Source organism: Dama dama, chromosome 5 (genome assembly GCF_033118175.1).
Source record: "Dama dama isolate Ldn47 chromosome 5, ASM3311817v1, whole genome shotgun sequence".
Classification (NCBI taxonomy): domain Eukaryota; kingdom Metazoa; phylum Chordata; class Mammalia; order Artiodactyla; family Cervidae; genus Dama; species Dama dama.
Window position 1 is genome coordinate 98,248,465 of NC_083685.1, and position 27,617 is coordinate 98,276,081.

The window sequence follows — 27,617 nt, forward strand, 5'->3', positions numbered from 1 at the left end:
TCTGGGTGCATCCAGAATGGGCAGGGGGTGCCAGGGGACCCTTGAGGACCCCTTAACTCCAAGCTTTTTAGGGTCTCTAACTTCAGATAGATGATGCTGTCCCTGTGTCTCTCTTGGCACTTCTTTGGCCCCTCCCCCCATTCTCTATTCCCTAAAATGGACACTCAGATAAAGTGAGGAAGAGGGCATAACAGGCTGACTGTGCTTAAAAAAAATACAGCTTTCATTTTCAGCTTACTTTTTCTGTAGCAAAATAGTGCAGGCACCCATTAATTCCAGCTCTGAACCCCACCCCATTCTTGACCGGGCACCTCCCAATCCTTCCGCATCCCGATGCCCTCAAACTCTGCCCACCCTCACTCCTAAGCCGATTACCCCTGAACCCCAGGTGCATCTGATTCAGGGATGGAGTGAGGCCTGAAATGCTCTATTGCCTGCCATCACTGAGAAACAAAAACCAATATTCTTATGTTAGGGAACCATGGGCTGAAACAACCCGCCTTGGCCAGGCAGGATGAGAACTGCTTGCCTAAGTGGTCTCACAGCAGGAGGTCCCAATAAAACTATCCGAGAGAATTCAGGAGAGGCCAAAACAGGGTGGAGACAACCAACCTCCCAGAATCCTTTGCACTGGGGTCCATCTTGGCTGAGAGATGGGTGTGCCATCAGGAAGGACCCTGAGTCAGACTATGGGCCAAGCAAGCTGACTGGCCAGAGACAATCCCGAAACTAACCCCCTCACCACGTGGCAGAGCAGTCCTCCTGGGTTCCCTTGACCTACTGCTCTCCACCTGGTTGCCTGCCCAAGAGTCTCTTGCTGGGTAAGCATGTGTGTCTCCTCGGACTACTCATTTCCCAGAGTTGGACAAGAGTCCACTCTTGGACCCTGGAAGGGATCCCGCTTCCTCCAACACTGACGTATCTGACGTTGTTGTGTCAAAATGGCGATTTGATCACGGCCTGTTTGGTGACCAGAAACCATCTGCAGAGCCGCAGGTGGCCGCACGGGGACTGCCGGGTCAGGTGACGAACTCTGCTCAGGAAGGCTGGTCAGAGTGCCCCTCCCCTCTCCCCGAGAGCCACGGCCAAGTGCAGGGAGAGAGGACAGCAGCCCACATTGGGGGCCTTAGGTATTTGTGCTAAAACCAGCCTGGGGAGACTTTCCTGGTGGTCTAGTGGCTAAGACTCCCCGCTCCCAATGCAGGTGGTCCGGGTTCAATCTCTGGTCAGGGAAGTAGATCCCACATGCCACAGCTAAAATCAAGCACAGCTAAATAAATAAATAAAACCAGCCTGGGGCTTAGGTACAAGTTGGGGGGACATTCCTCCATCATGTGGCTGTGTGCAGTGAACCCCCAAAAGGACTGTTATGGAAAGAGAGACATCCAGGATGGTGAGGTAGGAGGCATGAGTCAAGAACTCTCAGTGGGTCCAAGCAGGTGGGCAACCACAAAGGAATGGTGTGGATGGTGCTTTTAGGGAAAAGCTATGACAGAAAACAACCAACACAGTTTAAGGTTTATTTCAAATCCTAAAAGATGATGCTGTTAAAGTGCTGCACTCAATATGCCAGCAAATTTGGAAAACTCAGCAGTGGCCACAGGACTGGAAAAGGTCAGTTTTCATTCCAATCCCAAAGAAAGGCAATGCCAAAGAATACTCCAACTACCACACAACTGAACTCATGTCATATGCTAGCGAAGTAATGCTCAAAATTCTCCAAGCCTGGTTTCAACACTACATGAACCAAGAACTTTCAGATGTTCAAGATGAATTTAGAAAAGGCAGAGGAACCAGAGATCAAATTGCTAACAGCCGTTGGATCATAGAAAAAGAAAGAGAATCCCAGAAAAATATCAACTTCTCCTTCATTGACTACGCTAAAGCCTTTGACTGCATGGATCACGACAAACTGTGGAGAATTCTTGAAGAGATGGGAATCCCAGACCACCTTACCTGCCTCCTGAGAAATCTGTATGCAGGTCAAGAAGCAACAGTTAGAACCGGACATGGAACAACAGACTGGTTCCAAATTGGGAAAGGAGTACGTCAAGGCTGTATATTGTCACCCTGTTTATTTAACTTACATGCAGAATACATCATGAGAAATGCCAGGCTGGATGAAGCACAAGCTGGAATCAAGATTGCCGGGAGAAATATCCATAACCTCAGATATGCAGATGACACCATCCTTATGGCAGAAAGTGAAGAAGAACTAAAAAGCCTCTTGATGAAAGTGAAAGAGGAGAGTAAAAAAGTTGGCTTAAAACTCAATATTCAGAAAACTAAGATCATGGCATCTGATCCCATCACTTCATGTCAAATACGTGGGGAAACAATGGAAACAGTGACAGACTTTATTTTTTGGGGCTCCAAAATCACTGCAGATGGTGATTGCAGCTACTAAATTAAAAGATGCTTGCTCCTTGGAAGAAAAGCTATGACCAACCTAGACAGCATACTAAGAAGCAAAGACATTACTTTACCAATAAAGGTCTGTCTAGTCAAAACTATGGTTTTTCCAGTAATCATGTATGGACATGAGAGTTGAACCATAAAGAAAGCTGAGTGCTGAAGAATAGATACTTTTGAACTATGGTGTTGGAAAAGACTCTTGGGAGTCCCTTGGACTGCAAGGAGATCAAACCAGTCAATCCTGAAGCAAATCGACACTGATTATTCATTGGAAGGACTATGTTGAAGCTGAAGCTCCAATACTTTGGCCACCTGATGTGAAGAACTGACTCCTTGGAAAAGACCCTGATACTGGGAAAGAATGAAGGCAGGAGGAGAAGGGGACGACAGAGGATGAGATGATTGGATGGCATCACCGACTCGATGGACAGGAGTTTGAGCAAGCTTCGGGAGTTGGTGATGGACAGGGAAGCCTGGAGTGCTGCAGTCCATGGGTTTGCAAAAAGTCAGACATGACTGAGCGGCTGAACTGAACAGTGGTACACAAAAGACACCCATCAAAGGAAGGATCCAAGATGTAGGGCTCAGGATACGGAGAATCCCAGATGGAACACAAGAGGAGAAAGAGTAATGCCTCCAATGTCTTTTGATGGGCAAAGAAAGAACAGACACCCACTTCCTGGGGCAGGACAAGCAGCGGATCGTGGACCCCTCGAGGGCAACCCCTCTTCTGGAGCCGACCTCTCCTGCAGTGGCAGCGCTGCACCTCAGAGACACCTGCCAACCCACCTTCCCCAGGGCTGGCAACTTGCCCCAGCCCGTGCAGACTCTGACCAGCCCTTCTGGCATCCTCCCCTGCCCACGAAATCCAGCACCTGGGGCCACCCTGGCCAGAGAACCTCTCTACAGGCTGTGGTCTTGGCTGTGGATAGGGGCTGAGGCTGAGTCAGAGAGAAAAGCTAATGAAAAGTGAAAGTGGCTCAGTCATGTCTGACTCTTTGGGATCCCATGGAATTCTCCAGGTCAGAATACTGGAGTGGGTAGCCTTTTCCTTCTCCAGCAGATCTTCCCAACCCAGGGATCGAACCCAGGTCTCCCCCATTACAGGTGGATTCTTTACCAACTGAGCCACAAGGGAAGCCCAAGAATACTGCAGTGGGTAGCCTTTGCCCTTCTCCAGGGGATCTTCCCGACCCAGGAATCGAACTGGGGTTTCGAATCCCCCATTGCAGGAGGATTCTTTACCAACTGAGCTATCAGAGAGGCAGAGTCAGAAAGGAAAGCTAGGAAACAAACTAAATGCCCACAAGAGGAACAAGGGACTAGTTAAACTAGTTAAAGGAATGACAGCATGTTCACAAGAGAGAATTCTCTTCCCCATTAGAAGCATAGCTTTCCAAGGAAAATATTTCCATATAGCATATGCCAGTGTTAAAAAGGATGGGGGAGGGGTGGAGCTGGAAGGCAGCCAAACACAGGCTTGAAGTCAGATAGACCTGGGTTCACATCCAGGCATAGCCACTTCTTATCTGTGTCATTGCAGGTAGGCGATCGGCTTCTCTGCGCCTTTGTTTTGATAAGTACATCCATTTCACAGTGTCGTGGTATTTTAAGGTGATACATGTAAAATGTCTAACATGGTACCTGGAACCCAAGAGATGTTCAAAAAACTGGTTCTGAGATTCCTTTGGTGGGCCAGTGGCTAAGGCTCTTTTGCTCCCAAAGCAGGGGGCCTGGGTTCCATCCCTGGTCAGGGAACTAGATCCCACATGCCCCGACTAAAAAATCCTGTGTGCTGCAACTGAGACCCAATGCAGCCAAATGAATAAATAAATATTTTTTGAAAACAAAAACCATGTTTTTTATGATGGCCACCATCGTTATTATTCATGAAATTTACCAAATGTTAATTGCTAACATGACTGAGTAGAGGGGTATGAGTGATTTTTATTTTCTTTCTTGGCTCATCTGCATTTCCCCGCCAAATTTTCCTTAGTGAATGTGTATTTATTTTTGGCTTAAGGGGGAAAAGGTGGTCGGGACAGAGGAGAACGGATGTGGGTGAGCAGGGCAGTGATCTTACCAGCAGCTTCCTCTGCAGTGCGCCTGCGTGGCAGGCCTCCCCCAGAGCCGCCTGCAGGGCGTGGGAGACCACGTGGCGCATGCAGGCCTCCGGCGTCTGCTGCCCCTGAGCCGCCTCGATCTCCAGCAGCAGGGCACTGCACACGGAGGGAGACACCAGCTCAGGATCCACGAAGAGGAACACTCTGAGGGCAGAGGTGGGGGGGCCGGGGGCTGATGAGGATGACCATGGGGAGGAGGGCCACTGGAGGGGCACCCTCAGAGCCTTGCAGACCCCCCCCCCCAAGTTATTTACTTCCTCCAATAACAGGAGCTTCGAGATCAAAGGTCTGAGGGGGGATAACAGGGAGTGGTGGGGACTGTGGCAAAGAAGAGCAGGCGCAGTCCTTTGTGGGGGCACCTGGCCCCTCTGGGGACCTCTAGTCTCCTGTCTAGGGAAATTACAACTGAAATGTTGCTCTCCGTCTCAGCGTCATGCCCCAGTGACCCCGATATCCTCCAGGAGGGACCCTATATCCTTCTCACCGAAACTGGAGCTCTGAACCCTAAGTGAGCCCCATCGCTCATCACCTTCATCACACCAGAAAACCAGCCTCACCCACCCTTTCCTCCGTACTCAATCCTCCCACTCTCTCCTCCGTACCTAACTGTCACCCAGGCTCTCTGATGCCAGGTCCTCTGGGTCTCTTCCACTCCCCACACCTCCATGAACACTGAGCCTCAGGCTGCCCTTTACAGTACCAGGTCAGCAGAGGTACCCGCGGGGAGGAGGCTCTGCACCCCCTGCCCCACCCCCAACCCCATCCGTTCCTCTCTCCAGCACGAGCAACAGATGTGTCCTCAATCTTATTAAAAGGGGCTACACACACAGCCCAGACCTCATGGTGTGACTGTGGCCCAAACTACTGAAATTCTGGAGCCACCTCCGGCTGCCTGATGCTACATCACAGCCACGGGCAGGCTGGAGGCGGAGCCACAGAGCCGGAGCGTGGCCCAGGGCTCCATCCACGTTCTGCATATGAGCGGGGGAGCTCTGAATCCAGCCCAAGAAGAAAGACCTGACTGCTCTCCGGGACCTCCAGGGAAGGACACACCCCATCCCCCCTGGAGGACGCCCCTTCCCCCCAGAGGACGTCCCCCATGGCTGGACAAATGAGAAGCTCTGATGGGGCTCCTCTCCATCCAGCCTCCTGGCTCGTCCTCCCGGCGGCAGCACGCTGGCTGGGGCCACTCACCTCTCCCGGTAGGGGTACAGCTCGCTCGTCAGGTTCTGCTCGGCAATGACCAGCCTCTGGTACAGCGTCCCTGCAGAGCAACTGCTTCAGCCAACCAGTCCCCGAGTCTCTGGCCCCTGTTCCCCACTTTCCCAGAAGCTGCTGGAGCTTTCGAGCTGCCTGGAATCCTGAGAGGAAGGCGAGACCTCAGGCGGAGCTGGGAGTGCTCTCACCTGGGACAGCTGTCTCCGTTTTCAGTCTGATGGCGCAGTCCAGGGCGATCGTGCAGTAGGGGGCGGGCAGGGTCAGCAACCTCGTGCAAAAGGCGTAGGTTCTCTGGTGGAGCTCCTCTGTGATGCCCGTGGCCTGGGTGAGAGGGAGGGGTCAGGGTGGCCAGAGCCCTGGGTCACAAAGGGCCCTGGCTGGGGTGGGCTGATGGGATGGGAGAAGAGCCAGACCTGGGCCCACACTTCCCTCCCAAGTCTACACCTTTAGCTTCTTCTCCCATCATCTCTAAGACTCCTCCCCTCCCCATTCAGCTTTCCCAGGTGGCACTAGTGATAAAGAATCCACCTGCCAATGCAGGAGCTGTAAAAGACATGGGTTCAGTCCTTGGGTTGGGAAGATCCCCTGGAGGAGGGCATGACAATCCACACAGGTGTTCTTGCCTGGAGAATCCCATGGACCAGAGGAGCCTGGTGGGCTACAGTCCATGGGGTTGCAAAGAGTCGGACATGACTGAAGCAACTTAGTGTGCACGCGTGCAAGACACTCCATTCACGTTTATCAAGATGGAAATTCATCCCCATCCTGTTCCTCCAGCAAATCAACTCTCCTCCCAACCCTTCTGCTCTGTTGCGGATGCACCTTTACCCCCTGCCCCCCACCTCCCCAGTTTCATCTCTTCGTGTCTCAGGGCAAGGACAGGGCTAAGGGAGGAACTAGAGTTCTTCCAGGCTTGCCAGGCAGAGACCCGGTGTCTCCTGGGTGTCTAGCCCAGTCACTTGCGGGTCACCACGACCACCCAGACCCTCAGCCCCAGCTCACCTTAGTGAGCACGTACATTAGAGTGTGCAGCAACGGAATGATGATGTGGCGGGCGTCCTCACTTTCTGCCTGGAAGACAGGAGAGAGAGCAGGGCGTGGAGGGGGCTGGAGGTTATGGGGGACTCTCCTCGTCCCAGTGGGAGAGGGGGTGGAAGGCAGTGTCCCACCAGGCCAAGGGGTGTGGGAAAGGGGCCAGAGCCTGCCCTGGCAGAAGAAGAGCAGTGGGGGCGGGGAGGGTGCACAGGGGCGGGAGCCCAGGTGTGGGGGAGGGGAAGAGGGCCCTCCATGGGGGAGGGGCAGAAGCTGGCAGCAAAGGACAGGCGAGTCCCAACCTGGAGGCCCCCTTGAACACAGCGTTTCCCAGAGGTAGAGCACTGGGTGATGAGAAGGATAATTATAACTTTGACAATTCTTAGTAGTTATGCATTTATGTTTACAGGAGCTTTTTGTTTCTGTCGAGTGACATGGGTTTTCCATTTATGGTGGTGTTCTGGAGATTCTTTCTGAAAGATGTTAACTCAGGTCAAACAGAGGGAACCAATGTGCAGCTACTATTGCTCACGGGAAAGTACAGGAGAGGGAGAAATATGGTAGAAACCAAAAGACTGGAGTGCGGGGAACGTGGGGCTGATGGGCAGACATGGCCCTTCTTCCTCTCATCCCCTCCCGGAAGCCCGAAAACCTACCTTCTCCAGCTCTCTGAGCGAGAACCCACCCTCTCTCTGAGTAAGAACCCACCTTCCCCAACTCTGAGTGAGAACCCACCTTCTCCAACTCTCTGAGCAGGATGCGGACCAGCGCCGGGCTCTTCCCAGGATCCCGCTCAACCTTCTTGTGCAGGGACCACCTCCACATGCCTGGGCCAGGAGAGGGTGGGCGCGGTGCTGAGCAGGACCCTGAGACCTGGAGCCCCAGAGCCCGAGGTCTGACCCTGCCCCCCACCGCCTTGGGTGCCAGGCTCTGAGCCCGTGGGTGGGCTTCTCACACATGGGGGAACTCTGATCTTCACCCCAGTGGGCGGTGAATTCCCAGGGCAGAAAGGACAGAGGTGGGGTGCTAGTGGGGACAGGTGTGTGCATGTGGCTTCTGGAGCTCAGCCACGTGCCGGGGAGTCCTGCAGGCCTGGAGTGCCAGGGGAATCTTATTTGCAAGGGGAGTTGGAGAAGGTGATTAAGAAAGAGGATGACAGACCCCCGATGGCCTCTGCCATGGTCTCTGAGAGGGTGAGCCAGCGGGCAGAGAAGGCATCTGGGTCATTCAGGCCCCAGGGACTTCCAACAGGGTGGGGGCCAAGGGCTGGAAGCCCCCCTCATCCTTTGAGCTCCGGGTCGGGGCCCTTTCCCGAGAACGCATGGACAGAGCTGGCTGGGGTGATGACGGGGTAGGAGGGGAGCCAACAGAGCGCACGGAGGATGCCTGCTGGTTCTTACCTCGGTTGCTCTGCAGGGCGGGGGCCTGGGCGCTGAGCTCTCGGAGCACAGCCTGCACGCTCCGCTGGAGATCCAGCTCCACATCTGGGGTGGGGGGTGGAGGGGGCGGGGGCGGGGAGGCTTTCAGGCTGGGAGCTCTGAGGCTCAGCTGCCCCAGCCTTACCCTCCCCTCCCCACCTCCTCTTTCCCTGAGAATGTCTTTAGCCTCTTCTTCGAGCCTCAAAAGGAGCCCAGAAGCAATCAACTTAGAGCTGGCAGCCTGCATCCTGGCCAGGGCTGGAAAACAGCCTTTTGATCGGCATGTCTGTGTTCTTTGTACAACCAGAGTATCTCAGGGTGAGGTCTATTTACTGCCAGAGATATGTGGGACAATCCCATTTGTTTCTTTTTGGTTGTACCACGAGGCATGAGGGATCTTAGTTCCCTTACCAGGGATCAAATCCATGTCCCCTGCAGTGGAAGTGCAGAGCGCTAACCACTGGACTGCCAAGGAAGTCCCATAAGACACCTTTCAGTGGTACACAGGTGATCCCCAAATCTGAGTAATTCTGCACTGATTTTAATATATAGAAAAATTATGTAACTAGTTCCTCAACTAGTATGAAGAAGCTAAAATTTAAAGTCAACTTAAAGAAACACATGAGATAAATGGCAGGAGGTGACAAAGACTCTCTCCCTGACCAAAGTCGGGATCCTCGAAGCCTTGTTCTCTGCTAGGCTCTTAGCACAGCCCCTGTCCTGTCCCTGGTCTCCCAGCCCAGTTTTAGCATCCTGCTGCCAGTCATTCAAGAATCCCCAGCTCAATGATCAAGTTCTCTGTTCCCCACCTTTGATGGGTAACTCCTCAACCTGCCTCCAGCAAGAGTCCTGTTAGGACCTTTTATTGAGAATCCCCCAGCCCTCAGATCCTTTCTTAGTAGTTTGCCCACCGACCCCTCCCTCTGTGTTGACTGCAAATCCCCTTCTGTCTTTGCCTTATTCAGAGCTGAGCCTCATCCCCCTCCTCTACTGCAACCATCTTGAATAAAGTCTTCCTTAGGGTTTTTTAAAAAATACATATATAATTTTATTTATTTATTTAATTTTGGCTGTGCTGGGCCTTCGTTGTTGCTGTGGGCTTTTCTCCAGTTGTGGCAACCAGGGGACTACTCTCTGGTTGCAGAGTACGGGCTCTAGGGTATGCGGCTTCAGTACTTGCGGCGTGCAGACTCAGAAGCTGCGTACTCAAGGGCTCCAGAGCGCGGGCTCAGTAGTTGTGACGCTCGAGCATGGTTGCTCCTTGGCACGTGGGATCTTCCCGGAGCAGGAATCGAACCCCAATCTCCTGCACTGGCAGGTGGATTCTTTACCACTGAGCCACCAGGGAAGCCCCCGTTAGGATTTTAACAAGTGTCAAGATAATTTTTTTTTCCTTTAACAGCAGTGTGTTGACATGGCAAAACTCTAGAGATGGTAACTGACCTTTGGAAAGCGTAGTAGCTTCGAAAATGCACGTAACTCATCTCCCACTACAAGGAGTTTAAGGGATCCAGGAGCTTGGGGCTGTCGGGCTGTGAAATCCATCACTTTCCAGCCAATAGGGAGAGCAGCAGGGCTTCCAAAGCCAGCTCGTCCTCAGGAACCTTTGTGGTTGACTCTGACTCAGGGGTTCCCCAGCCCGTGGTCAGTCTAGCACATTTCCACTCAGCCCTTCCTCCCTTTCTCCTTCTTTCAGAGTTGGGCTTGCCGCACAGTCTGAGCACTCGCTTCTCCAGCCCTCATCTGCTCCCTGTCCGTTTTCTGTCCCACAGGCGTTTCCCCACATGAAGCCTGGCATGTCCAATCTTGTCTCCCCTGTCTGCTTCTTAGAGGACCGGAACCAACACAGCAAGTATGGTAGACACTCCCTGTGCCATCAATTCCCCTTCGTAATCAGCTCCAACCGAGGGGCTGTCTCTACAGACAGGGGTGCAGTCTCTGGTTGTCAGTACAAACCACACGCCCCACAGGTTCCGCTTTTGCCTGAGCTGTCAGGAAACTAACAGCCATGTGGAGGCCCTGCCTCAAAAAGCTGCTCATCTCAAGAGATGGAGATTTCTTTCCTTTGCTCCTTTTGGGGTGCTCCTGCTTTACAAACGTTTATTTTAATCTCCTCAGTTTCCTTTGGAAATAGGTAGGACGAAGGTGTGAAAGTGTTAGGTGCTCAGTTGTGTCCGATTCTTGGAGACCTCATGGACTGTATGAAGCCCACCAGGCTCCTCTGTCTGTGGAATTCTCCAGGCAAGCATACTGGAGTGGGTAGCCATGCCCTGCTTCAGGGCATCTTCCTGACCGAGGGATCAAACCCAGGTCTCCCGCACTGATGGCGGACTCTTTGCCATCTGAGCCACCAGGGTAGATAGAGAGGACAAATCTAAAAAACCAGCAGGTTGCTGCCCAGGAGTCAGAGTTTGTTTAGGTCAAGGCACCCGATGCTCTCATGGTCATGGACCCACTCTTCCATGACTCTGGCATGGACCCTTGCAAGTCTGGGACTGCCAAGCATCTCTGATACTCTCACTTTCCTCTGGCCTCTCATTCGCCCCCCTGCCCAGGGCAGGTCCAGGTCTGAGTCTCCTTTGGGCTCTGAGCAGGAAGTGGGCAGGTGTTCCAGTCCATTAGCCCACCCGGCCACCCTGCTGGGCAGTACAGCCTCTTCCCAGACTGGCAAGGAAATTATTTTGCCTGGCAAGAAGGCTCGTCCCAAGCCATCCTTCCATCTACCTAGTTCCACCTGGCATGAAGATGAATGAGTTCATGCAGGATGAGTTAAGCTTCCCACGGTGGCTCAGTGGTAAAGAATCTGCCTGCAATGCAAGAGACCATGGTTTGAACCCCGGGTCGGGAAGATCCCCTGGAGAAGGCAATGGCCATCCACTCCAGTAGTCTTGCCTGGGAAATTCCATGGAGCCTGGTGGGCTACAGTCCACGGAGGAGGCGCGGGGGCCCCAAAGAGTCAGACATGACTGAAGTGACTGAGCACAGGGTGTGTTATTTAAAAAATATGCTATGTTCTATTTCTTCTTTCTTCCTTCTCCCCGCCACCCCAACATGGACCACACAAGAGGCTTAAAACTGTGATATTAATAACTGTGTTTTCCTCACTCATTAAAAGGGTAGCCAAACCTTTGTCTTTGGAGCCCTAGGTTCCCCTGCTGTTTTGCACAGGGAGTTATGTTTTTATGTTTCAGAGAAAAATAGAGAAGTTTAAAAAAAAAAAACAAACTCTGCCAGTAGCCTGGGGAGAAAACCCCTAAATAAACCCTGTTTTCGAAAGTCTGGGCAGCCGGAACAAACTCAGGCTTTGGTCCACATCTGGTTTGCAGACATGTCTTGTTTAGGCTTGCAGAGTGTCCTTGGGGGAAAAAAAATTGAACTAGCTGCCAACATTCACAAATGAGGAGATTTTGCATAAAAGCTCGAATTCCTGGCATCTCTGGAAACACTGGGCATGCATTCTTTTCCCAGGTGCCAATGACAGGGGCTGGGGAGCAGCTGCCCTCCTGAGACGGGGCATGGCTCCTCCAGGGCTTCAGAGTGGTGACTCTCCTTGTTTCCTTTACTTACATCCTTTCCTCGGCCCCTTGACCTTGAGACCCCTGGCTGTCTGATTGAGACAATCAAGCTGGATTGTCTCAGAGGGATGGGTTGAAGGCTGCTGCTTTTTCTTAAAGAGAAGACTGGCATGTAGATGTCAATGCTACTCTCTCAATTCGACCCATCTTCTCCTTCCCCCTGCTGGGTCCACAAGTCCATTCTCTACCTTTATGTCTCGATTCCCGCCCTGCCAATAGGCTCATCAGTACCATTCTTCTAGCTTCCATATATATGTGTTAATATATGATACTTGTTTTTCTCTTTCTGACTTACTTCACTCCATATAACAGAGTTTACTAGGTTCATCCACATCATTGCAAATAACCCAATTTCATTCCTTTTAATGGCTGAGTAATATTCTACTGTATATATGTACCACAATTGTTGTATCCGTTAATCTGTTGATGGATGTCTAGGTTGCTTCCCTGTCCTGGCTATCGTAAATAGTGCTGCCGTGAACACTGGGGTACATGTGTCGTTTTGAATTATACACTACCATGTTTAAAAACAGATAGCTAGTGAGAATCTACTAGATAACACAGGGAGCTCAACTTGGTACTCTGTGATGATCTAGAGGGGTGGGATGGGGGGGCTGTGGGGGGGAGACTTAAGAGCAAGGGGGATGTTATGTATACTTGCATCTGATTCATACTGTACAGAAGAAGCTAACACACCACTGTAAAGCAATTATTCTCCAATTAAAAAAAAAAAAAGAGAGAGAGAGAGAAGGTGGTAATTTGAGGGTAGGAGGTCAGATTCTCCAAGACTGTGAGGGCACAAGGGTTGTGGGGACCCCAGGAAGGAGGAAGACCAGGGCTGGCTGGGACGAGGCTGATGGGTGGTGGCAGAGATCTCAGATAGGTGGAGCTACGCACTAAACTCTGTGCATCTGAGAGCCACTGGTGTGGTCTTCTGAGCCACCTTGGCCAGGCAGGGTGCAGGAAAGTCCCCAGAGGAGCCCCTTGTCTCCTCATGGACCACGCAAGCCTGAGCTGACTGTTCTGGGGGCTGCAGCCACCATGCACTGAAGACCCACAGATGTTTCCATCATCCAGACTTTGTGAGCTCTGGGCTTCTCACAGGATCCTAAAGAGCTGCGGGTGGTCCCCCAAGTGAATGACACAGGAATCTGTCCTGACCTCAGAAAACTAGAGCTGGAAGCTGGACTGGATTTGATTAAGCCCATGAAAGTATTTCTCATGTCTCAAATATCTCAGGGTCATCGTTCTTCTTTCTCTTTTTTTGGCCCTACCACACAGTAAAAGGGATCTTAGTCCCCCAGTCAGGGATTGAACCCATGCCCCCTGCATTTCTGCAGTGGAATCACAGAGTCTTAACCACTGGACCACCACAGGACTCCCTCTGACATCATTCTTGATCCAGGACAGCCACTAAATAAACAACATTCCTTATCCTCCCCTCCACTCAGGAGTAGAATATAACTATCAGGTATCCAGATTACTATTCATACCTAACATTTAAATAGCACTTGAAAGGTAGAAACATAGAAAGTCTTGTGTAGGTGCAGCAAGACAATGGTACATGTTAAACCAATTTGATTTTTGTCATGGCTAGATGAGAAGACTACATTTACCAGACTCTCTTGTGGTGGCTCGATGGGGGCCATGTGACTGGCCATGCCAGTTCTGGCCAATGGCATGTGGTGGACGTGGTATGTGGCATTTTCAGGTGTGGCCATAAAACCCTCTGCCCTGTCCTCCATGAGCTTGGAAGAAATGATGATGGTCCCTAAGAGGAAAGAAATCTCAGTCCCTGAAAGACTAACCCGTATTGAGGAGCCACACGAGTGAGAAATAAGCATTTGTTGTGTTGATCCATAGACACTGGGGTCATTTGTTATAGCAGCTACTGTTCTCTGACTCAGGAACACACAAAGTGTTCTCTGGTGTGTTGTCTCATTGGGTTCTGGGCAGAGACCTGTGAGTTTGACAGAACAAATACTGATCTCCCTGTTTTGAGCAATCTAGAGGGACAGACCTGACCCTTGCCCCCGTCACCTCCCCAACTGCAGAAGGTCAGACCCAGAGGGGCCCTGGAGCTGACTCTCTTCCCATTTCACAGATGAGGAAATGAGGCTCAGAGGGGAGAGGCAATTTTTGCAAGGTCACAGAGCAGCTAGAGCAGAGCTTTCTGTTTTGCCAATCTTCCTTTAAAGCTGTCATCTTATGTGTGACCATTCACCTCTTCAATGGGGAAAGAGAAGAGGGTGTACCCAGGTGAGACTGTGGGCATGTGTCTACTTTTGTGTGCCTGGGGTTTGAATGCACAAATAAATGCCCCTGATGAAGTTGCCTGAAAAAAATTTCCCATGGAATCTCCCTGGTGGTCCAGTGGTTAAGAATCCAAGCTTCCACTGCAGGGGGCTTGACCCTTGGTCGACCCTTGGGTTGGGGAACTAAGATCCCGAGTACCATGCAGCATGGCCAAAAAATTAAAAAGTTAAATAAATAGAAAAGAAAATGGAGAGACAAACCACACACACACATACACACAGGTTCCCAGCTCGCCCACCAGCGTAGATGTTATCACAGCTAAAGAGACAATAGGGAGGAAGGAAAGGAGAAGAAAAGCTGACAGGGTCCTGACCGTGGTGGGACCCCCTAGTCTGGGGTCTGCTCCTCAATTTCCGGCCATTCAAAGCTGACCTAGGACAGCAGTGCCAGCTCTCTGTTGCCCTGCGATCCTAGACAATCAAATCTCTCCCCAACCTACTCTTGGGTGTTGTCTTTTCCCCTAGTTCCCAACCTTGGCTGCACATCAGAAGTACCTGGAGAGCTTTCAAAACTACCAATGCACAGCCAACCCCAAACCAAAAACAATCAGATATCTGAGGGTGGAGACTAATAATCAATTTTAAAAAAATAACTCCCCAGGAGACTCTGATGTGCAGGATTACAGAATTCACCTAATTCTAATGAGAATTACTGTCTTAGTCTGGAGATCTCATAACTGATCTGTAAGGGAAGGAGTGAAATGACAAGGTGCTCAGAGTTCACAGAGGACAATCATCCCTGAATTAAGAATGAAGGTCGCGCCTTCCCTGGTGGTCCAGCGATTAAGAATCCACCTTGCAATGCAAGGGAGCTGGGTTTGATCCCTGGTCGGGGAACTAAGAACCCACATGCTGTGGGATGACTGAGCACACAAGATCCAGAGCTTGCGGGCCTCAAGGAAAGATCCCACATGATGCAACACAGAACGAAGCTCCCAGGGTCAGGATGGTCAGGGATCAAAGCTGCGCCCCCTGCAGTGGAAGCTTGGAGTCTTAACCACTGGACCACAGGGAAGCCCCTCAGTTGTTCACGGACATTTATGTACTCAGCACCCAGACACTCCATTGACTGGAGGAATACAGTTCATGCGCCTCTTCCATCCTGTGCCTGACCTCCACCTTCCCTGCATGTGGAATAAAGGCTCAGATGGTTCTAAAAAGGTTTGCAATCTTGCCCCTGTTTGCAGGAATGACAAAACAGCAATACCTTTGGTGCCCTTGAAACACTGCTCTTTTGCCCTCAAAATAGACATCTTCCTTTTCCGGAGCCCCTCTTCTTGACCCTAGGATGAGAGAACTCTGAGGACTGTAGGAAGGTGGGGCAATATAAAAAAACAACTGTAATTTGGGAAGCCAGCCAGGACAACTGTAGTCCTGGTCATGATGAGAAAACTCCCTTTCCACGCTCCCAGACAAGCATCCTGATTTGGGGATGTTTCTCTCACCCCCCGAACTTTGGGAGGGTGGGGGCCATCTGTCGCATCTTTGAGAGTGGATGCTGGTGGTCCTGCCTGCCCAGCAGCCTTCTTTACTCACTGTAATCGCAGTGAGACTGGCCTTGGGGTGGCACAGAACCAGGCTGGCCAACAGGCTCTCGCCCTCTGGGTGACCCTGGTGTGGATGATGGACTGGAGTGGAGAAAACCTCCCTTTTCCTATCCTGGTGGCAGATCCACTCTGTTCCTTGTCTTTTCTGCTGACTGGTGCTTCAGTCGTTCCTTCCATGCTCCGCTATATTTTTGAAAATTAAATGAACCATATGGGTTTCTATTGCTCGTATCCAAAGGAAGTTTATCGGTACACCTCTCTTCCTAAAACACAGCACAGTGGGTCTTAACTGTAATTCAAGTGAGTGCAAAGTAAGTTGATTATGAAATATTTAGGAGACTTTCACAGTGCTCCCCTACCCCTATCCTCCCAGTCCAAACTCCAGCTGGTTAAAGACAACCAGGAATACTGAGACACCAAGCTTCACTGGTGAGGCTTCTTCTCACTGGGCGATTTCCTGGTTGAAGTTTCTTCTTATTGGGGGATTCACTGGTTGAGGCTTCATCTCATTGGGGGACTCACTGGTTGAAGTTTCATCTTATTGGGGGATTCACTGGTTGAAGTTTCTTCTCATTAGGGGATTCACTGGTTGAAGTTTCATCTCATTGGGGGATGCACTGGTTGAAGTTTCTTCTCATTGGGGGATTCACTGGTTGAAGTTTCATCTCATTGGGGGATGCACTGGTTGAAGCTTCGTCTTATTGGGGGATTCACTGGTTGAAGCTTCATCTCATTGGGGGATTCACTGGTTGAAGTTTCATCTTATTGGGGGATTCACTGGTTGAAGTTTCTTCTCATTGGGGGATTCACTGGTTGAAGTTTCATCTCATTGGGGGATGCGCTGGTTGAAGTTTCTTCTTATTGGGGGATTCACTGGTTGAAGTGTCTTCTCATTGGAGGAGTCATTGTTTGAAGCGTCTTCTGATTGGATGAAGCTCTCTGAGGGTAAGCCGGGTGTGGAAAGGATGCTTGTCTTAGGAATGATAACAAGCTGGTAGCTGTGCCTGCCTCAGGGTGTCCCCTACCATTCCCCGAGACAGGGGTCTTCAATGACAGTAGAGTCTATGCCTGGTCGGGGGAGGAGTGGTTTCTTACTTGCTGGACGAACATTAGTTGATATACATCTTGGAGGTAGGGTCATCTCTGCTTGTTATCCCAGGATGGTGCAGGGAGAAGAGTCTGGGTCTTGGAATCAGCCAGGCCTAAGTTCCAATCCTGGCTCTGCCACCAACCAGCTGTGTAGCTTCCAGCAAATTACCTAACCTCTCTGAGCCTGTTTCTCTTTCAGTAAGATGAGGACAATTGTACTGATATCCCTACTTCGCAGAATCCTTCTGATGTTTGCATGAGGCAGCCCACAGTGAAGTCATTCACAGCCTGGATGCTGGAGCTAGATTGCTGGGTTCAAATCCTGGTTTCTATTGTTGTTTAGTGGCTAAGTCATGTCCGACTCCTTGCAGCTCCATGGACTGCAGCACACAAGACTTCCCTGTCCTTTACTATCTCCCAGAGTTTGCTGAAACTCATGTTCATTGAGTCAGTGATGCCACCATCTCAAATCCTGTTTGGACCACATACTATCTACATGTTCTCTCTCACTTTCCTATTCTGTAAAATGAAGGCAATAATGCTATCTGTCTTGTGGGGTCTTTGTGAAGACTCAACAAGTTAATATTTGTCAGGTGCTTTTTCTACTACTTGATTTATTGTAAGTGCCATGGAGATTTTTGTTAAATAAATGCAAGTATTTGGCAATACATACTGGCTTTTACTATCATTACTCCCAATGTCCAGCTCAGTGATCTGCCAGCAGCTGGGACTCATACAAGTGCATGGATGTCCATCTCTCAGCAATGTTGTCACATTTGGGCAGCTGAGTGGGGATCTCCCAGCCGGGCTGGGTGGAGGTGGCCCTGCCAGCCTTGGGGGCTTTCTCACCTTCAAAAGGGGCCTCCCCCACCCTGCAGACCCCTCTCCCCCCAACCATACTGACCTGAGCTCTCCATGGGAGCCTGGGGTGTGTGTAAGAGGAGGATATGGTTGTCTCAGGCAGCAGAATGGAAAGTAAATTGGTTGTTTTTCTGCAAAGAGGCGGTTCTGCAAAATAAGAGACAGTGTAAGTGGTGAGAAAGTGCAGAAAGTCTGTGTGTAGAATGGAGAGGGGACCAGGGGACCGAGGCTTCTCCCACATGGAAGGGGAGTTTAGATTTATTTAAGAAGTGCTTCTATGATGCTTGCTACATGCCAGGTACTCTTCTAAAAATTTAAAAACTGTCAACTCCTCACTCTTGGTGTTTTGTTTGTTTTTGGTCACACTCTTTGGCCTGTGAGACCTTAGTTCCCTGACCAGGGATCACATCCATGCCCCTCCCACCCACCCCGGCAGTGGAAATGCAGGGTCTTAATCATTGAACCTTCAGGGAAGTTCAAACTTCCACTCTTTAATATTAGCCTTATGTTGTTGCTGTTCAGTTGCCAAGTTGGGTCCAACTCTTTGTGACCCCACGGACCATTGCACGCAAGTCTTCCCTGTCCTTCACTATCTCCCACAGTTTGCTCAAACTCATGTCCACTGAGTCTGTGATGCCATCCAACCATCTCATCCTCTGTCGCCCCCTTCTCCTTCTGCCCTCAATCTTTCCCAGCATCAGGGTTTTCTCCAATGAGTCAGGTAGGTACTCTTTTCTCCCCATTCTACAGATGGGGGAATTGAAGCACAGAGGTTAAATATGGATTCAAGGTCAGATAGTTAGTAAGTAGAAGAATGAGCACTTGAACTCAGACCATCTGGCTCCAGAGCTCAAGCCTTCCATCATGACCACAAGCTGCCCCACTGGGACCCCAGAGGGAAGGACTCCCAGAGTTGGCTTCCCAGAGCAATACACTCCCCAAGTGAGAAGCAGAGGAACTCTGAAAGGATCCAAGAGCTTGTTCTTAGAAGAAAAAAGAAAAAAAAAAAAAAAAACTACACACACGGGAAAACTAATCAAGAGAGAAAAAAGAGACAATATTAGGAATGATAAACATCACATAGGACATTGATCTATACAAAGAAAGCCCTGAATCCTTGATATCACACAGTTTTCTAGGAAAATAAAAATAGCTCAAAAGGTTCTAGAAGACTCAGAGAAACTGCTTATATTGATAACCAGTGAGGAAACAGAGAAAGCCCTCAAAGAACAAGCTCTTAAAAAGTGGTATCTCGCTCAGATGGCTCCTCTGATAAGTCATCTCAAATATGGAGAGTAAAGCAAAAACTGTTCCAAAGCATACAGAAAGAAGAAAAGATTCTCTGAAGAAGGCAGCCTACCCTTGATATGAAAATCTAATGAGGATAGTTTACAAAAATAGAGGAAACACTTTGCATCCACTGGGATAGCTATTTAAAAAAATAAATACAACAGAAAATAACAAGTGTTGGCAAGGGTGTGGAGAAATGAGAACTTGGGTTCATGGCTGGCTGGAATGTAAAACTGAGCACCTGCCATGGGAAACAGTAAGGTGATTCCTCAGAAAGTTAAACAGAGATTCACCGTATGGTTTACCAGCAATTCCACTCCTAGGTAAACACCCAAAAGAATTGCAGATAGGGACTAACAGATATTTGTACACCAATGTTCATAGCACCATTATTTAAAAATTGCCAAAAGGTGGAAAGACCCCAAGTGTTCACACAAAATGTGGTGTATGCAGAAAATTATGCAGCCTTAAAAAAGAATGAAATTCTGATACATGCTACAATGAAGATAAACCTTGGAAACATCATGCTAAATGAAATGAGTCAGACACACAAGGACAAATATTATATGATTCCACTTACATGACGCACCTAAATAGGCAAATTCACAAAGACGAAATATAATGGTGGTGACCAGGGGCTAGGGGGAGGTAGGAATGGGAAGTTACTGTTTAATGGGCACAGAGTTTCTATTTGGGATGATGAAAAGCTTCTGAAAATGGATAGTAGTCATGATTGTACAACATTGTAAAGATACTTAATGCCACGGAACTGTACACTTTAAGGTATTTCATGATACATATATTTCACCACAACAGAAAAATAGATCTGGCTCACTTATAAATACAGATGTAAAATTATAAAATAAATATCAAACAGTTGAATTCAAAGTACTAAAATTATAATGTACTCTGTCTGAATAATTTTAGTCTAATAATAATCATGGATGTGACAGTTGGACTATAAAGAAAGCTGAGCACTGAAGAATTGATGCTTTTGAACTGTGGTGTTGGAGAAAACTCTTGAGTCCCTTGGACTGCAAGGAGATCCAACCAGTCCATCCTAAAGGAAATCAGTCCTGAATATTCATTGGAAGGACTGACGCTGAAGCTGAAACTCCGATACTTTGGCCACCTGATGGGAAGAACTGACTCCTTAGAAAAAACCCTGATGCTGGGAAAGATTGAAAGCAGGAGGAGAAGGGGATGACAGAGGATGAGATGGTTTGATGGCATCACCGATTCTATGGACATGAGTTTGAGCAGGCTCTGGGAGTTGGTGATGGACAGGGAAGCCTAGTGTGCTACAGTCCATGGGGTCGCAAAGAGTCAGACACGACTTAGCGACTGAATTGAATGATAATCATCAAAATGAATGCAAAAATGTGACAAACCATTGGCAGAGATTAGAAAAAAGAGTAACATCAACTCTTGGGGAGGACATGAGAAATTTGTTCTGTCATATTCACCTGGCAAGAATGGAAATTGGGGGACTTCCCTGGTGGTCTAGTGGTTAGGAATCTGCCCGCCAATGCAGGGGACATGGGTTTGATTCCTGGTCTGGGAGGAATCCACATGCCACGGGGTAACTACACCCATGTGCCACAACAAGAGAAGCCACTGCAATGAGAAGTCCATCCATTACAGTGAAGAGTAGCCCCCGCTCACCACAACTAGAGAAAGCCCTCACACAGCAATGAAGACCCAGCACAGCCAAAAATAAATAAATAAATAAAAATTAGAAAAAAGATAACCAACAAGGACCTGCTGTATAGCACAGGGAACTAAATTCAATATTATATTTTATTATTATACTATATATATACATTATAATGTACATGTATTATAATATATATTATTATAACTATATAATAACATATAAGGGAAAAGAATCTGAAAAAGAGTACATAAATATATGCATATATTTATTCTTGAAAGTGAAAGTGTTAGTCGCTTAGTCATGTCTGACTCTCTGCGACCCCATGGACTGTAGCCCACCAGACTCCTCTGTCCATTGGATTCTCTAGGCAAGAATACTACAGTGGGTAGCCATTCCCTTCCCCAGGGGATCTTTTCAGGACCCAGGGATCGAACCTGGGTCTCCTGCATGGCAGGCAGATTCTTGACCATCTGAGCCACCAGGGAAGCCCTATATATATATATATATACACATAAACTGAATTGCTATGCTGTATACCTGAAACTTAAATGATATTGTAAATCAACTCTATTTAGAAAGCTGTGGGTGATGTGGGTTGATTTTTAACGTTTATGTATTTATTGCTGGGTCGTCACTGACGCTCAGGCTTTCTCTAGTTGCCGCAAGCAGTGACTACTCTTGGTTGTGGTGCTCGGGCTTCTCCCCGAGGTGGCCTCTCTTGTGGAGCATGAGCTCTAGGGCTTGCAGGCTTCAGTAGTTGTAGCACATAGTTGTAGCTTCAGTAGTTGTGGTTCACAGACTTAGCTGCCCTGTGGCAGATGGAATCTTCCCGGACCAGGGATCGAACCTGTGTCCCCTGCACTAGCAGGTGGATTCTTATCCACTGAACCACCAGAGAAGCCCTGGGCTGATTTTTTTCTTGTAAGTAAAATTCTAAGAAGCTTCAACAGTCACTGTCAGAAAGCCTGCTTATTCATTCTTCATTCACTCGTTCACTCATCAAACATTTATCCAGTGTCCATATATATTTGTGTGGGACCTGGGGATTCTCTGTGCCACCCCCTTATTCCTCTGAGGGGACCTGTGTAATCTGTTTCCTGTCCTTTGGGCTGCTGACCACACCGTGTGGGGCAGAGCCCTCGGGGTCAAGTCTGCATCAGACAGGAAATATGCAAAACCCAGGTCATTTCTTGGAACACGTCAACATTGCATTTGCTTCAGTTCAGGGTGATGTGAACTTCTCAGGAAATAAAGCTTGCCCTTTTAGGCACCTGAACACGCCTCTGAGGTGTTCTGGATGAATGTCATGGGAGCTGATTGCATGCACTAGGCCGTAACACGGTGAAGATTTCAGGAGCTGTTGGTAGCTAAAGGAAGCCTCCATCCCACACTGAAAGGCGTCTTTTCTCTGGTGTGAATGCTGTTTCAGCAGTGGGCTTAGAACATCTATTTGGGCTGTTCCGAGGCCTAAGGGTGCTCCTCCCTAGCTCCTGGCAGTGATTCTAGGGGCTGAGGTTGCTGAGTAAACCAAAGTGCACCTATGGAACACTGTCCACATGGCGGAAATTGTGCCAGGCCCTAGTGTTTAGAGATAAATAAATGAGACACAGTTCCTTACCCTTAGGAGCTGGGGGTCTACCAGTGCGTGACTTCTTACTGACCGCGGTGCAACCCTACTCGTCACATTCTCAGCCCACAATTGGCACAATGACCCCACAACAGACATGAAAACACACCTATTTCACAGAGACCGAGGGCAGTTATCCGTGAGTCATTAATAAATAATAAGTGGTCTGTGCTAATTTCATCATTTTCTGAGCATGCATCCCATGAAGGAGCCTGTAGCTCAGCTGTACTAGTGAAGAATGATTGCCTCACCTTTTTCTTATCCCCATCACCTTTCTCCATGCCTCATCTTTTTAAAAATTATGCATCTATATATCTGTTTATTTTTTGGCTGCGCTGGGTCTTTGTTGCTGCTCACGGGCTTTTCTCTAGCTGCAATGAGCAGGGCCTGCCCTCTAGGTGCTGTGCAATGGGGTTACATCCCCATAAACTCATCGTTGAAGCTTCCCTGGTGGCACAGATGTTAAAGACTCTGCTTGCCATGCAGGAGACCCTAGGCCAGGTTCAACTCCTAGGCCAGGACGATCCCCTAGAGAAGGGAAAGGCACCCTACTGCAGTATTCTCGCCTGAAAAATCCCATGGACAGAGGAGACTGGGGGGCTTCAGGGTCCAGCCTCAGGGTTCAGCCTGGGGTCGCAAAGGGTCAGAAACAACTGAGCAACAAACACACATAAATCCATCGTAGGTTGAAAATATCTCATGGTGAAACGCCTTGAACACATCTACCCTTACAGGACATCACAGCTTGGCCCTGCCCACCTTAAACATGCAGAACTCTTCCATGAGCCTACAGTTGGGCAAAACCATCTAACACAAAGCCTATCTGATAGTGAAGTACTGACAATCTCATGTAATGGACTGAATACTGTAATGAAAGTGAGAAACAGAATGCTTGTCTGGATGCAGAATGGTTGTGAGTGTATTAGTTGTTGACCCTTGTGATCATGCAGCTGGCTAGGACCTGCCCTGCCAGCAACACGAGAGAGCATCATACCCCATATGCTAGCGCGGGAAAAGATAAAAAATTCAAGCACGGTTTCGACTCAATGCACCTTGCTTCTCCACCACTGTAAGGTCAAAAAATCTTAAGTCAAACTATCGTAAGCCAGGGACTGTCCACTTCCACCCAGGCCCCAGTTCTAAGAGAAAAGAGTTCGTTACAGACGTGCCTGACGTGAGCTGGGCATTGGAGTTGCCCCGAGGTGCCATGTGAGTCACTCGATAAACGTTTAGGGTACACCTCTCTACTCCTCGTAGCTGCAGATTCATTGTATTGTGACTGTCAGGCACTCATGTGAAGACAACACAGGGTCCCTGTCTCTAAACCATTCCTCAAGTTAGGGAGCGGAAGCCAGTCTGTTTGGCACGGTTGGCACAACAGAAGGCACAGGTCACAGAGATGAGACTGATGCTCAGAATCCCGGTAAAGAGCCTTCCCTTGGGAAGGGGGACCTGGATGCAGTGGTAAGGACACTGTGCTCACCCTCTGTGGGAGGGACTGGTCTCGAGCTCCATCTTGGACTGTGGCTCTTTTTATGCATCGCTGACCTAGCAAACAGCACATCTGAGCTCAGCTTGCAAGCCCCTGCCCTCTCCCAGTTCTCTAAATCACAGCAAGAATACGACACCATAGGACAGAAACACACCAGCCTTGGCCACCAATCCGGAAGATTCCCAGCAGCGGGTACCAAGAGCATGGGAAGTGGCCGAGGGGCAAATTCCAACAACCTGGGAGCATCCCCAAGGTCACAGCACCAAGGCCTCTCACCCCGCTATGGCCTCTCACCCCCAACCCAACTCCCAGCCTGAGCTACCCATTCGTCATCTCACTTGCTCAATAGTGACATGTCCCACAGACTCAAGTGAGGAGAACCAGGTTTTCCGCTGAAGATCAGATAAGTGGATGGATTCATTCATTCATACAAGTATTTTGTTTTGGGAGGGGGCGGTGGTTTAGTCTCTAAGTCATGTCTGATTCTTGCGACCCCATGGACTGGGAACCTACCAGGCTCCTCTGTCTATGGAATTCTCCAGGCAAGAATACCGGAGTGGGCTGCCATTTCCTTCTCCAAGGGATCTGCCTGATGGAGGAATCGAATCCAGGTTTCCTGCATTGCAGGTGGATTCTTTACCAACTGAACTACAAGGGAAGCCCTGTGTGTGTGTGTGGGGGGGGGGGGGGTTGATGCAAACAAAAATGCCATAATTAAGTTGTATATTAATTATACATCTGAGAGGTGCTAGAGAAATACGGCTGAGAAGGGGATAGTGAGGTTCCAGCGATTGGGGTGCAGTATGAAAAGGTCTCTCCGAGGGGGTGACCTCTGAGTAGAAGCTTGCAGGAGGAAGGGAGCGATCCAGGCAAAGTCTGCAGAAAACACGTTCCAAACGAAGGGAATGGCCAGCCAAGCATTGAGGAGGGGGTGCTGGAGGCATCTCAGGGGACAGTGCAGCCGGGGTGCAGTCAGTAGGAGAACTCTGGCAGACAATCCTCCATGGGTTTGTGCACGCCTCGTGAGCTTTCATTCCAGATCACTTCTTCAAGTTCTGTATCACAAACAACCTTGGAACAGAGAGTCTGCCCTCCCCAGCGTCAAGAACAGATTTCTTTGCCCACCAGTGGAATAGAGACAATGTTTCCTTCCAGGGCAGAGGTGGCAGGTTTGCTGGCAGCCCCCACCCCACCCCATGAGCACTGGGGGGTTTCCTAAGCTCTGGGCTCCTCAGCAATGATGCACAGCAACCTCTTGGGGCCACCTCTTCGCTCTCCCCAGGGGATTTGAGGGCAGGACGCTCATGCTGCTTGTTTCACTGCGAGTGATAAAGATCTGTGACTCTAGAGTCTCGTGTTTTCTGCCAGCGACCATAAAACTGGGCAGACTAACTTGTTAGTGGTTGTTGTTGCTTAGTCACTAAGTCGTGTCCAACTCTTTACAGCCCCGTGGACTGTAGACCACCAGGCTTCTCTGTCCAGGGATTTCCCCGGCAAGAATATTGGAGTGGGTTGCCATTTCCGTCTCCAGGGGATCTTCCTGACCAGGGATTGAACCTGTTTCTCCTGCATTGGCAGGTGGATTCTTTACCATTGAACCATCTGGGAAGCCTCAACTTCTTAGTTACCAGTAGGGTAAAATCTTAGACCCTTACAGCCCTTGTCAGAGGGATGGGACCAGAGACAAAGGATGAACAGGTGGCTGAATGAATCGGGATTCAGAGGACATTCCTCCTTAAACACAGAACATTAACAATGAACAGTCCTCAGGGAGGGTGTGAACGCATAGCTGTTCACTGCCTCGGGGGGTAACACAGGCCACAGGACCAGCCACAGAACCAGAGGTGGCTCCATGACACACAGCAGCAAGAAGCGGATGGGACCCCGTTGGCAGCAGCCGTGGCCCATTCTTTCTGTGCAGGAGATTGTGGGAAAAACTTCTTGGCCAGAGGAAGGGCTGCAGACAGCAGGACTGAGAGGGTCTGAGGCGGCCAGGCTCTGCGTCACTGTTTCTCCATGAAGTTTCCAGCTGATGCCCTGCTTACCCTGGTCTCCCACCCCCACTGCTGGCTCCTGGGCCAGACTATTCAGGCAGAAGAAGCCACCACCCAGCCCACCTATGCCACCCGCTGGGAAGAAAGGCATGGAACTTCCCAGGACCGCACTTCTGCCCCTCCTGTCCTCTGCCTGCTGCTTTGGCACAGAGAGGGGACCATCCCACCGCGGAGCCACTTCCCTCTCCTCCCACCCACGCTCCCTCCGGCCCCCAGGGTATCTGGCAGATGCCATCTCCAGGGCTTGGATATTTTCTCTCCATAGACACAGACTTGCCAGGCGACACACCCAGTTCTTTGATTCAGAGCATGTGATTAGCGGGGGTGGAAAGGCAGAACTTGGGATTCTGAGTGGACCCCATTAACCCTCATCCCACGAGCCCCACTGGGTTTTCCAGGTTCCCAGCTGTCCCCAAGGACTAGGCAGGCCTGCTTCCTCTGTTGTGTCTGCGCCTGGCTGCGAAGGAAACATCTGGATGTGAGAGAGCCAGTCTAGAGGCAGGAGAGCATTGTTCCTGGGGGCAGGGAGCCTAGGAGGAAGGTGACGGGGCCTGGATGCAGACCAGGAAGGCCCGGGGACCAGGCGGCCACCAGCCAGCCTGGCATTCATGCCCACCCTGGGAGCCAAGGAGGTAACAGGGGAGCCACAGAGTGTTGGGACAGGTAGCACTGGGTGCTAGACTGCTGGGTACCAAATCTCTCTGTTGCTATGGCAACATGTTGCTTGGAGCCTTTGTGCCTCAGTTTCTCTATCTTTAAATGAGACCTAATAATAGCACCTGACCTATAGAGTTTCTGTGAGGACTCAAAATGATGATATTCAAAAGCCACTTATTTACAGATAAATAAACAGGACAGGCCCCTGCTGGTCAGTCCTCCACAAAAGCATGCATTAGCAGCCAAACCGAACCTCTAGCTATTCTTTCTGCCATCACACCACCTTTCTCCTCTGTGTTTGCCATTTGTCCCCCTCACCGAGATGCCCGCAGCCCCATCTCTGCACACCAGCCGTCTGTCTGCCTCAAGGCCCAGTTGACACTTTGAGCAGAGCCTTCCCTGACCCCACCCCTGGCGGGCTCTCTCCACTGGAGCCCACACCTCACTCTGCCAGGGACCCCGGCACCTGTTACTGTCTGTGTTGGTCATGCACAGTCGTGTCTCAACCCCACGCCAGCTGGGCCTCTTCGTGTGTGCGTGCGCGTGTGTGTGTGTGTGAGTGTGTACAGAGAATAGCTAAGAGCCGGGACAGACAGGGACAGATGATGCCCCATGAGGGGCGCAGATGGGGGCCCAGAAGATTCTCTCGGAGTCCTGTGTCTTGCTTCCCCACTCTACAATCTTTGGCAAGTTGCTTCATCCCTCTAAGCCTCTGTCTCCTGATCTATAAACGGGCAGTATTAACACATATCCAGCCTTCCTCCAATTGCCTGTAGGAATCCAACAGGCTAATGAATGTACTCTGCAGCACCAGGGAGGAATGATTAGTCCTTCATTATGGGCATTTACAGGGTCTGGAGAAGAAAGGGGAGGTCTTCTCACAGGGTTCTGCATCCTTTCTTCTTGTGAAAATGGGTTGAGTAATCTTAACCTGGCAGAGCGGTCCTAGTAGCCACCATACCTGGGTGACCTGTCTCAGAAATGCTGGGTGTGTGTTCATAAGGGCTGGGGATGTCTTGGCCCCTCATGGGCTCCCCCTTCCAACATCCCTCCTCCGGGACCCTCCATCTGCTCCTCCCAGCTCCCTCCCTGGAGACCCTGTCCCCAACCAGCACCTACCTTGACTCAGCAGCAACTCAGCGGTCCACAGTCTTGCCCAGGGAGGCCACCAGTCCCGGACGATGGGTGTCTCTGCAGCCTCTAGCCCTTCAGAGAAAAGCCCAGGGTCACAAAGGCCTGGCTCTGTC

At 50.0% G+C, this 27,617-nt stretch overlaps 1 protein-coding gene across 3 annotated transcripts in view; it reads right to left on the minus strand.

The window, feature by feature from the left end:
* Positions 1-27,617, minus strand: part of PIK3R6 (phosphoinositide-3-kinase regulatory subunit 6) — a 48,628-nt gene extending 21,011 nt beyond the window's left edge. The window contains exons 1-8 of one of the 3 annotated variants that reach the window (XM_061143458.1): positions 27,490-27,617; positions 17,637-17,740; positions 8,189-8,272; positions 7,524-7,615; positions 6,759-6,827; positions 5,945-6,077; positions 5,733-5,802; positions 4,499-4,682 (exon numbers count right to left, since the gene is read on the minus strand). In XM_061143458.1, the coding sequence (XP_060999441.1) occupies positions 4,499-4,682; positions 5,733-5,802; positions 5,945-6,077; positions 6,759-6,827; positions 7,524-7,615; positions 8,189-8,272; positions 17,637-17,649 (645 nt within the window). In that variant the 5' untranslated portion in view covers positions 17,650-17,740; positions 27,490-27,617. Of the gene's footprint in view, positions 1-4,498; positions 4,683-5,732; positions 5,803-5,944; positions 6,078-6,758; positions 6,828-7,523; positions 7,616-8,188; positions 8,273-17,636; positions 17,741-27,489 lie in introns of those variants that run through there. The other 2 variants (XM_061143459.1, XM_061143460.1) reach the window with 2 other exon arrangements.